Below are 12416 nucleotides of genomic sequence, written 5' to 3'. Positions count from 1 at the left end.
TGATTAATCTTATTTTGAGGGAAGAGAGAAGGTATTATATTGAGAAAAATTTTAGATATAAATCTTACACTCCTGTAGATCTGTACATAACTTAAAAATATATAATTTTATGAAATATGAAAGTAAAACAATAAAATCACATGTTTTTAAGTGGTGTGTAAAAGTGTGAGACTTCTGTATAACATGACTCTTATATTGAAGGGAGCGTCTATGCATTGGAGTCATTAAGAAGTAAACCCTAATTAATGAGATTTGAGTAGTTTCATGAGAGAAAAGTTGGAAAATCAATAATAAGAGCACAGAAAATAGAACACTTTGGCCACTAAATGCTAAACCAATTTGATCAGCCAAAATCCCAGAAAGCATTTCTTAATACTCAAGTGTATCTACTAGCCATGTGAAAGGGCTTCCAAGTTCCAACCTTAAATGATGCACTTTTTCCATACCCAAAATGTTACTGACGGTGGTGGGCTACAGACATTAAATTTTTCAAGAAAGATCTTAACCTTCTTTTGCATAGCATCTCCACAGCCATATATTTTATAAGAAAAGTTCAACCTTTCCATTATTTGTGCTTTGATTTGGGTATAAAACTAGTGGGTAGCATTTAGTTCCTCCTCCTTCTCATGAATTGAATTAGTTGGGTGCAACATTTGTGGGTCCCATTGTCATTACTTTGGCATTTAAAATTCTGATCAGAACTTCCTCACCAAACAGCATGGAGAGAGTATTTTTGTGAGTAGATTATTTTTGTCTCTTTCACCTTATGTACTTAGAAAACTTGAAACAAGCCAAGAAGTTAGCCCAGTATGCAACATTTATATATATATATATATATATATATATATATATATATGTGTGTGCTTGAGTCCTTGGAGAAAAAACAAACACAGATGCAAACAAATAACAGAATGTTTTGTCAGATTAGAGTTTCAGATTTAGGTTCAGATTCATCTTAACTTGAAGAACAGCAATCAATCTGGTGGTTAACATCTCACTAAAAAACTATCATGTTTTGACATGATTATAGCAAGTAATGACAACTATAATAATGATGTTGTTTGCTCTTCCATGAGCATTCTTTGATCATTTGACCTGTACTAACCATCTAATTAGTGGATAGTTAAATAAACTATCTAGAAGTTCTGCTAACAAAATGGTTGAGCAATGAGCACTGAGCTTATTTTCTGGAAAGGTAGAAAAGGAGGATAGATAGATTTTTCAATAAGTTAGTATTGTCCTTTTCACATTTCTAAAATGGGACACAAAAAAGATTTTCACCATACCACCAGTTGCAGGAGCAGCATCGGCTTCAGCTATTCTAATCAACTTCTTGTTTTCCACTTTTCTAGCCACTACTATTGGGGTCCTCCTCAGCAAGGAGAAACGGTGTTTACAAGACACAGCAAACTTATTTAGTAGATTCTATAGATAATTCGAAATCTGCTTTTTTTCCATGTTTACTCAAAATGGACTTAAAAACCTATGAATGCAGATTATTCTATTGGCCATTAGAAATTACTCTAAACATGGGATAAAAAAATTTTAAAAAAAAATCCCATCTTTATTAAGATCGGGCGTTTTTAAAGATTATAAATTGTTTCAGCGATTGATGTGATACATTTTAAATAGTTTTATAAATCAATCAATTAAATAAAAAATTACTTAAAATGTGGCAAATTAACAGATGTGATTGGAAAAGATAAATTTCAAAATGAAAAACAGCATTTCTTTTTGAAAATTACTCCTTATATTTTTCAAGACACATTACTCAACTTCAGAACATTTTTCTGTGCTTATGGTCCATAGAGAGACCTTTCTTTCTTTGAATGAAAGGTCCCAATAATTAGGAGAATCTGTCGTAATAAGACAATTATTAAAGTAGGGTGGTCAAGTTCTTGTGGATTGTATAGTTTGTTTCCACGTACTCATTTCAACCATTTAAAATAAAGCCCAAAAAAAAAAAAAAAAGACTTTAATATGGTAATTCCAGCCTCCAGGCACAGAAATGTCCCCCTTGGCTGCTGCATCACAATTCCCTTGTCATTGGGTCGATTGGACTTTTAAAAGGCAAGGAAGGAGGTAGTTGATCTGTCACAATTCATGCAGATTAGGAGGACTCTCTCGCCATATTTAAATAAGAAGTGACTCTCATCAGTTGTAGGGTACTCCCCAGTTCTCTGATTTGTTGAGAAATGGCATGCCAAATAATACCAATTCCATTCTCAAACCTGACACGCTGCATATTTGTAGCCACACCAGAGTCATACAGCTCTCAAGATTCGTGTTCATCCTCTATATCTCGCTACTTAAATTTGGTCACATCGCCATTTTTAACTTTAAAAAAACGTGACACAATAACATAAATAATGATAAATGTTTAAACTCAGAGAAATATTGATACAGTAACTTTTTCATTAGAAAATGGTTGGAACTTTTTTTTTCATGAAACTCATCCCTTGGAAAATAATAATGATCTATTTGCAACCATGGCTGTCATCCTCGTCCATTATGCTTATTAGTTTTTGTTTTTTTTTTAATAATCGAAAGTGTCCGGGCCAACTTGCGCGCACTTCAACTAATCTCATGAGACATAAAGTTGACGACCAGGTAAACGAGATTAACACATTTTAAAGCATTTTACTACAACATTGCAAGGACACATCAACATAATTTTCACGCGGCAGCTTTCAAATCATGCAGCTGAAATATGATTCAAAATCAAATTATAGCTCGTTTGTATTTTCAGAGATGAGATGAAATGAGATGAATTGAGATTAAAGTTAAAAAGTTTAATAAAATATTATTATAATATATTTTTTAATATTATTTTTATTTTGAGATTTGAAAAAATTGAATTGTTTATTTTATTTTGTGTGGGGATTTAAAAAAATTGTAATAATGAGGTGAGATGAAATGAGATGAGATGTTTCCTAAAAACAAACGAGGCCTAAATTTTAACTGCTGGGCAGAGAGCAACTGATGATTGTAAAAATCAGGACAGAGCATAGAGGAATGGAGAGAAATAAAACTGCTTCATAACTAGTTCAAACCAGGTTGGTTCTGCCATTGGATTTACAGAAAAGAGAACGATCAAATAAATGTTCTAAGGCATCCTATGAAGGAAAACACTATCTTATACTGCTGTAGCATGTAACAAGATTCACAGGTAATGGAAATAACACCAATTTATAACATGATCACTGAACTGACAAAGTGCTTTAGAGAACTTTCAATAGAGTAATTTATGACAAGAAGATCTTATAACTTAGCGATGCTTGTCTCACACAGATGGGAAATACTTGTTCAGATTGAAGGGTAGCGAATAAAACTCATCGGTCCTTGGATCACTCTTGTAGGTTCTGAACTTGTCCCACCAATGCTTACCTCTGTCTTTCCTGATTCCGCTATCCCTCCGATGCAGAGTGTTGTCTAGGAAATACGCCAAGCAGGCCGCAACGAAAGCTTCTGATGATAGAGGGACATTCACAATATCGTTGAACTGCCAATACAAGGAAAATGCTCGTTAGTGGAGCTCAAAACCTACGACTTGATTTTAAGAAAAGCTAGCTAGATCAGGATGGATTCAGGGTTGACATATGTCTTCCATACCCATCTTGCGCCAGTGTGGACTGGACCATAGCCATTGACGGCAGTGTACTCATTGAAGTACTGTGGCACAGACAAGCCCATGAAGACAGAGAAACCCAAGATGAACTTTGTTCTGAAGCTGTTTAGGTTGCAGAACTGAAGAAAGCTAAGGCCTCCCGCACCTGCGGATGCACAAGAAGCATAACTAAGAATGATGATAATAAATCAGGTGTCAGCATCTCTGATTGTTAACCTGTTAAATTTGGGAGACATACCCACGTAAGCAAAGAAAAGGCAGTACAGGGCAGCAACAATGGGTCCTGGGATTGAAGCAAAGACTGCTCCAAATTTCCCTGTCCAATGATGAGAAGTTGACTGGTTAACAGGTGCAAAATTTTTGGAAAGACGCGCCAATTGAAAAATTATTTTCAATTTTCATACATTTTAGACTATCTTGTACATCAACAACTTACCAAGAATGGAAAAGAAAATCATGAATCCAGCAGCTATTTGCACTACCCTTCGGCTACCCACACGAGTCAAGGCCAAAAGACCAGCGTTCTCTCTGTACATAAGCCAAGCAAAGTTTTCAGATCTTGTTTTCACTAGATTAGAATAGAATAGTCAACAGCATAGATGCTCCCTATTTCGAGTCTTACACAGATACTGAGGACCCATTCACAGTTCCAAACAACCCAGAAATTAGGATGCCAACTCCCTGAGAGCAAAAAAATTAACACCCGATAAGATTCCCATTTTCACTTGAAACCAAACCTTAGGAAACTTGCAGAATGGTATTTGGCCATTTTGTTTGACCTAGAGGAGTATTAATAAAAAAGTCACATAGCCCAAGTACCAGAATTAATTGTGGCCTTCAGCAACCAACCCCAAATAGTGGATGAAGGGGAAGCGTGTTACTTCTTATAAATGATTATATTTTTTTTTACACCAATAGAGAATTTGCAATTCTGTTTCTTCTTTATGTGGATGTGATATGCCCGTGTGAGATCAGGAATCGTCTGCTTGGGGGGGGGGGGGGGGGGGGGGGGGGGGGGGGGGGGGGTTTTGCATTTTCAAGCATGTCAAATGGCACAAAAATAAGGGACAATCCTTTCTAATTACCTGCCAACCAACTCCACGGCTGAGAATGGAAGGTGGCAACATAGTCGCACTTCCAAACCTTGATACCGCAATGAAAGCACCGGTGGACTGCTCAAATCATCCGACATATATCAGAAATGACTAAACCTCAAGAGATCAAATAGCACAAACATCATTAGAGATAATGACGTTCAGGTAATGCAATATTTTTCTTGATTGGTAGATAATGAAATATTAGTGTGCAATAAGAATTTCTGACTCTGCAACATTGTAATGCTTGATTTAAGGTTAAAAGGTTAATATTCAATTTAAAGATATCATGGATCCCGACTGATGAGGAATATATAGTCTTTCGTAAACGAGTTCAAATGAAAGGCAAAAGAAAAAATTTCAAGAGTACAAATAAAATAAGTGCCAGAAAAAAAAAAAAAAAAAAAAAAAAAAAAAAAAAAACCTATTATGCATTTTGGTACCGAGTTTGAAGCACTCTATAGAAGAAGAATAAAAAGAAAGAAATCACACCTCTACAAGAGCAACAAAAGAAGCCATCATCATGGCAAAGGCTTCACCAGCATCAAATGAAGGAGTTCCCCATTGAAAGGGATATGGAACTCGTATCCTGCAAACCCAAACTCCAAAATTGAGTCCATCAAATGGAAACACTAATTTATGTTTGTAAAGCAATCCTGAGGTTGTAATCAAAAGATAATTAAATAAATACCACCTATATGCTAGATTACAGTTCAATTCAATAACTTTGCGTCCAGCAATACAAGTTAAAGATAATAACTAAACTGAAATTAATTGTATACCAACTAATTTTTTTCAGCTCTATGAATTTTTCTAAACTAATAGGGGTTGGTAACTTAAGCCATAATTTTCTAAAAGTACTTCTGAAAGATAGTTCACAGTTTACAATGCAGAAATACAATGTTTGGCTATTTGTTTGAACGAGGCAACCGTTTTGAACAAATCATCTATGCAGAAACTCAAATAACACCCCCCCCCCCCCCCCCAACCCACTACCAAATGAAAAAGGAGGAATTTCTCCTCATGGTCCATGTAACAAATGCCCAAAATTTAGCTTTGGTTTACGAATAAAAGAAATTACCGAACCCGTTTCCTACAAGCACCAGAGAGTAACAATTGAACAACTAAGTTTAATTGAAAGAGTTTTGGTGCATACTTCATCGAACAAATTGAAAGTTGTGTAAATAGAGGACTAAGATCCATAACCAGCTTGAGTTAAGGGATTTCCATGAACCATTAAATAGATCCATCACATAGAGCCAAATGTCAAGGCCTCGTACTTCATGATTCAATAATCAAACTATCAGTTTTCACAGAATAAATTCTTAAACGAGCAATTTCTTTAATGAAACAACCCCCTCACCATGGAGCACCACTTATAAGTCCAGCACGATCAGTACGACAGCTTGCTTGTGTTTTTGGTGCTGCTCCATTATACGCCCCACCTACAGTGAGTAGGTGAGCATAGATCCAAACAATCACCACAGAGAAAATGACCGCAAACCGGTCAAAGTAGTGTCTTCCAGAATGTAGCACATGGGGCATGTACTGCATAAAAAGGCATTAAAATAACAATAACCATTACTCTGAAGGTTCCAGACAAAGTTCACAGAAACGCAAGAGATCAAAATACATAAGAAATTTAAAACCATGAGAACTGAGTGTCTGAAACGTATGAGATCGGTACCTGTGAAATAAAAACTAATATAATAAGCTCTGGCAACCCAATCTCCACACATTTTGCAACCTAGAGATTCATGACAAGAGTCAGCATCCAAGAGTAACTCACGATCTAGCATATTCGTGAGTGTACATTGCAGCAGAAGCAAACTTACCCCAGGAAAACCTAACTCAAAAAGCCCAAATCCAACTAATGCTACCAAAGGAACAGCTGAAAGTGGACTTAAGAACCTGATGAACAGAGATGTCAAACAAAATAACTTTACAGATAGCAGTAAGAACATAGTCACAACCGAGTATTCAGTTATCTTGCTTGAGCAGACTCTTTTGGAGAAAATGTTTAAGTGCATCTGTGTGAAGCTGACAAGATAAATAAATCTCTGTTCCAGAGATCGGTTTGATTCAGAGAACTGAAGTGAAATTAATATTAACCATAAAAATCAATGCATTAGACATAACATATAGTTGCATTTTACACAATGTCCAACCAAACAGAATCCAGCCAACTAAAATCATACACAATGTCTAAGAATTTTTCATATAATGTAATTGTGTAGGCTCTGAACTAACCTTGTAACATTGCGCCACAGGCCACTGAAGCCTAGGACAATCTGAAGAGTAGAAGCAACAATAAGAGCACCCTGGATTGCTCGCATTGTCCTCTTAAATTTCTGTATGGGCAAGGAGAGTTAAGGTGACATGGTTACAACTAAGCTGGTGCAACATCAAAAAGATTTATTCCATGTTTGACTGCATGATTTTTATCTTCCTCTTTACTTTTCCAAACGGATTATAATTAGAACATTTAAACTATTTAATATGTAAATATGCTCGAATGCATGAAATCCCTCTTCCTCTTTACATTTCAGCCAATTACAATAAGAATCTTTTCACCATATAGATTTCTGGCAGTGATTGTACGCCTATCCAATTTAGGGGAAATAAAGACAATTATTTCTAGCAATTTCATGTGCTGCATACTAGTCATGTACCACACTTGCACTAATCATGTACGCGACATTAACAAGCAATTCAGCAACTTATACAAACACCATCAACTATTATGAGATGGGTTTGAGATCACAAAACCTCTATAGGATCTGCGACATTGCTGAATCGACCAGAAAGGATGATAGAAATTGTGGTCGGGACAAAGGTATATGACCCTCCAATGACCGCAGGCAGTCGACTCCCAAACAATGACTGCAGCAACGTGTTCAAACCAGCAACAAAGAGTAGGGTTTGGATCACCTTTGCCTTCTCCTCCTACAATAAGGGCATGTAACAATTATTTGAGAAACCTAGAATAAAGTACCAATATTTAATTGAAATCAACAACTGTTCAAATGTTTTTTGGAGGCTTACATTTCCACCTCCCATTTGGGGAACCAGAGCAGTGGGGATAAGAACCGTAGTGCCAAGCATCACAAGATAGTGTTGAAACCCAAGAAGGATAGCTTCAGCTGCATCATTTCCCATATTAGTAAAATCTTTAATGGTTTGCAGTTGAAAGCAATGGAGAAACTTTGGAACTAGAGGTACTGATGTAATTTGAAAATAAGAAATCATCCAATCTCTGAATTGTGACAACGTATTTGAAATATAACTTTTTTAAGCAGATGAAAATGGCAAAACGCAGATTAGGATAGCCATCCCCAAATGGTCAGAAAGAGGCATTCTTGCATTGAACCGTGTAAACCGTAGTCTAATGAACCAGAGAAAAAGAAAGAGAGAAAAATCCGAACATAAAATCTAGAGAAAATCTCTTAACAGGATAGTTTTTTATAAGTAAACGAAATGGAACTAAAATGGCTGCAACCAACTCAGAATTAGGCATACAGCATGCAATCTAGTGACTGAAAGCCAAATACAAGATCCCGTAACAGTACAGAAAAGCACCAACAATTAAAAAATAAATAAATCACTAAAAACTTCCCAGCAAATAAAAAGTACACAAGTTCAGCGGAAAGCAGTTCTTCAAAAGGCGGGGGGAAACAGAATCAGAATTTTTCAGTACAAGGATGAGGTTTATTTAAAATTAATGGAACTTTACTTTTTCGAAAAGAGGGTGTATCGGCCAGAGAAAAAGAGAGAACTCAGAAAAGATACTTTTGAACGGTTAAACATAGAGATGGCGTATTCGTAATCAGACTAACTTATAACAAAGCCTACCTTAGATATACCAGATAGATTCAGAAGAATCAGATTTAGAAACTACGACCCACCATGACTAATCTAACACTTAACTTCCCAAAATGAAACAGTAATTCAGAATCCAAGTTAGAAAGTATGAACCCAGAAAGAAAAAGGAACTCGTGTGTGGATGTCAGAGAGAGAGAGAAAGAGAGACTCACGCCATGGAGGTGGACTGGTAATGCAGTAATAAATGTTGGGTAGCTGATCCTTCGGTGGGTGTGGCTGTGGCTCCTCTGCTTTTCCACCCCCACCACCTCCTCCTCCTCCTCCTGCCATTGATCTCTTTCTTACTCGAACTTTCTCTCTCTACAAAGCTCTCTAAAGAACAGAGAACTTACAAGCACAAGTTACTCTATAAAGGAGCTCCACAAAACCCAAATCTAACCACAACCCAGATCTTAAATATAGCGGAAACCACTAAAATGAGCTACGAATCCAGAAAAGTAAACAGTCAATAACATGAGGGAGAGGACCCATGAGATTGAACACACACGGAAACCCACTAAAAATAGAGAAGAATTAAATAACAGAGGTGTACAACCGTTACAAGAAAAGGGAATGGGAGTGGAAAATGATAGTGTAAGTTTGTAACTAGAGGGTTCTGATAGAGTTATTATAATAGTAAAGACTAGAGACATAATGGACTTACAGTAATTGAAGGAAAATAATACTGTTCAATAAAAGAAAAATGAAAGAGAAATAATAATAAAATCGGACCAAGAAAGGCAAAGACAAGCTACCTTTTAACAATCTTTCTGAAGCAAAATCAAGTGGGCAAAAGGCCTTTTAGAAAGTAAATAATTCCTATATGTACTTCCCCCACACCTAAAATGTCACTGGGAAGTGATTTTTATTTTTATTTTTTTAAAGAGTCTCTCTCTCTAAATTCAAATATGAGTTTAGATGATTTTTATTAAGTTGAATAAAATATTATTAAAATATTATTATTATTTTAAAATTTAAAAAAATTAAATTATTTATTATATTTTATATGAAAATTTAAAAAATTTCTAATGATGAATTGAAATGAATTAATGTGAGTTTTCACTCCAAACATGGGCTTAAAATACCGTTGAGTAATATTTTTAATTTTTCTTAATCTTATTTATGTTATCTTTAGTCAAGTTGAATTATGTGATATATTTTAAATAATTTTATTAATTAATTATTTGAATAAAAAAAAGCAATGTTTTAAATAAATTTAACCTTAGAAAGAAAAAAAAAAGTTAATAAAATAAAATATACTTTTTCTCTTTGTTTTATTCACTCTTTTTTTTTTTTTTTTCTTTTTTTATTTAGCACAGCGACTCAGTTACACAAAAGACAGAATAGGGGTCTATCAACACAGTGGGGGGAAGGCGATAACTACAGACTGGTACATACGTACAAGTGAGGGATGAAAAACGACGCCGTTTGATCGGCGACATTACTTCCCTACTACCAACCATTCTTCCTTCTGTGAATGCAGTCAAATGTCAATCCCACAATATTTTTTTTCCGTTAAAAAAGAGAAAAATTTTTATTATCAGTTATTATTTATTATCTCATACTTTATATCCTATAAAAAATATCTCATATTTTATAAAAAAAAAATATTAAATATGAGATATTAAAATAAATAGTAATTAATGTATAACATTCTTTTAAAAAAATATTCATACAGTATTGAGTATTTAAACGTCACAATATTAAACATTTTTCATAAAAATTAATTTTGTGTTGTTGAACACAACGTGATGTTTTCACCTTTTGAGAATTATGAAAAATATTTGAAATGAAAAACTGGAATTATATCCTTCGTCAATCGTGATTTTATGATTTTTTTTTTTTATATATAGTTCACATCAAGATAGATATTATATAAAATCTCACAATATTAAATGTTGTTCATAAATAATATGAGTCTCGACATTGAATGCGGGAAATTTTAAATATTGCATCTATATTCCTTCAAAACATTAAAAAAAAAATTAATTTAGAAAACTGTAAAAGTCTTGATCTAAAAGATAATAGAGAAATTTGATAATTTAACATCAATAATATTTTTATAACCATTTATTTAAAATGATAAATATTTTTATAAACTAACATTATTTTATATAAATACTTTTATTTTAAAACATGATGGTATACAAATGTAAAAGTATTTGTGTGTACACCATTCACGTAACATTTAAACTCATCTCAATTTATTTCATACGTTTAGATATATATATATTTTAATATATTTACATTTAAACGTATCTTAATGGGACCCATAAAACATCATATTTAGAGATTATCCAGTTTGAAACTTGAATTGAACTAAGATCAACAATCTAATTTTAAATCGACTCTAACATGTAAACACTCAACTCTCAAATCATTAAACTCATAATCTCTTTACAGGTGGGATCCACATTATTTTTCAACTTAACACATCTTTACATATGGGACTCAGACCATTTTGCAACTTCTCACAAATACATATAAACCAGTGATGGCTCTTCCATTAGGCAAGTTAGGCAATTGCCTAAGACCCTTAATGGAAGAAGGTCCAAAAAAAAAAATTATACAAAGTAGAATTTTTAAAAAATATATATATATCCAATAAAAAATTTTAATTAACTCAATGAGAATGAGAATAGAAACAATATCAAATAGGTATTATGTCATTATTAGTTTCTAAAAGTATCATAGATAATAATTATTTTATCTATTCTCCTTCTAAGAATACACTTCTCTTTTGTCATTATTAGTTTAATATATAATTAATATGAAAATTATAAACAATAAAATCTAATTTTTCAGTGTTCATAAAAAGGTTTTTGTATAATCCTTTGAAGATGCAAGGGCTCATTTTTTCAAATGTATAAGTTGTTAATAGAATTTTATTGACAATAATTATTAGAGTAATTTTACATGCAATCGTGAAATGTGTAACTGCCGAATAATCGTTTAGAAAAATAGTGGAGTCCACTATAAAAAAAATTAATTTTTTTCATATGGATCTTATATTTTATTCACTTTTTTCAAAACGATTACGCGACAGTTATACAATTTACGGTTGTAAATATCTTTTCTCTAATAATTATAATTGTGTCTAAGAGTCTAAAGTACTTGTAAAACTAGATTTGATAAAATTTTCTCTAAATTAAAAATTTTCAAATAAAGATTAAGTCAGGTATTAGTTGAAAATGTGGTATAAAATCTTAATCAATAATTTTACTTACAAAAAGATAGGAGTTATTTTTAAATAAAAATATAATATAAAAATAAAAATAAATTTATTTAATTTTACTTTAAACCAAAAAAAAAATCAAAACAAAACAAAACAAAAAGTCTTATTCAAAATTTTAGCTTTAGGCCCGTAATCTATTGAGCCAGCCATTTAAATTTAACTTAATATCTAAATATATTTAAACTTATCTTAAATAGATTTTATAAAACTCATTCTACCATTTCAATTCATTATTATTTATAAAAAATTTAATTCATCTTAATTTAATTTGACATGTAAATAGAATCTAATTCAGATCATCTTACACTTCATATTTCAAAATCAGCCTTAGAGGAGGGGGGGTTATTTTGGAGATTGGGGATGATGATCAGGTGCACATTGGAACTTGGAGGAGAATTGCGAGTGTCCAAAGGAGGGAGGGCCCACCAAAGGCATAGGCAATGGAAAGGAGGAGGGGCGAGAGAGAGTAGTTGTTCATTTATCCCTACTAAAGCCTAATTCAGCAAAGTCCAGTCCCCACCAATCATCGGTCCGGACTGTCATTGTTCGTACTAAGAATAAAGCAGCTAATTCAGGAACACGGTCTGCAATAAGGGCT

General features: G+C 33.4%; 1 protein-coding gene across 1 annotated transcript; it reads right to left on the bottom strand.

Moving 5' to 3' along the window:
- Positions 1–3016: 3016 nt before the first annotated feature.
- On the bottom strand, positions 3017–9210 carry LOC121234708 (nucleobase-ascorbate transporter 6). The gene is made up of 14 exons (XM_041130768.1): positions 8757–9210; positions 7768–7865; positions 7492–7668; positions 6973–7073; positions 6558–6633; positions 6410–6469; positions 6086–6270; positions 5215–5311; positions 4714–4800; positions 4251–4309; positions 4065–4156; positions 3867–3944; positions 3613–3773; positions 3017–3502 (listed from the first exon to the last, which is right to left on the bottom strand). The coding sequence occupies exons 1-14, from the start codon at positions 8872–8874 to the stop codon at positions 3284–3286; spliced, it is 1608 nt and encodes a 535-aa protein (XP_040986702.1). The 5' UTR covers positions 8875–9210; the 3' UTR covers positions 3017–3283.
- Between the last annotated feature and the right edge of the window lie 3206 nt (positions 9211–12416).

The sequence above is a fragment of the Juglans microcarpa x Juglans regia genome, chromosome 6D, assembly GCF_004785595.1.
Source record: "Juglans microcarpa x Juglans regia isolate MS1-56 chromosome 6D, Jm3101_v1.0, whole genome shotgun sequence".
In the NCBI taxonomy this organism is placed as follows: domain Eukaryota; kingdom Viridiplantae; phylum Streptophyta; class Magnoliopsida; order Fagales; family Juglandaceae; genus Juglans; species Juglans microcarpa x Juglans regia.
Note: the sequence above shows the minus strand (reverse complement) of the source record. Positions and strands in the feature narration are given on the sequence as shown.

Bases quoted from the DNA above. Each gene is read 5' to 3' on its own strand.
- LOC121234708 (XM_041130768.1), bottom strand. From the start codon at position 8,874: ATGGCAGGAGGAGGAGGAGGAGGTGGTGGGGGTGGAAAAGCAGAGGAG. The intron at 7,669-7,767 runs GTAAGCCTCCAA...CCCTTATTGTAG, and splicing joins CCCAAATGGGAGGTGGAAAT to GAGGAGAAGGCAAAGGTGAT. The intron at 4,310-4,713 runs GTAATTAGAAAG...TTTTGCTCTCAG, and splicing joins GCCGTGGAGTTGGTTGGCAG to GGAGTTGGCATCCTAATTTC.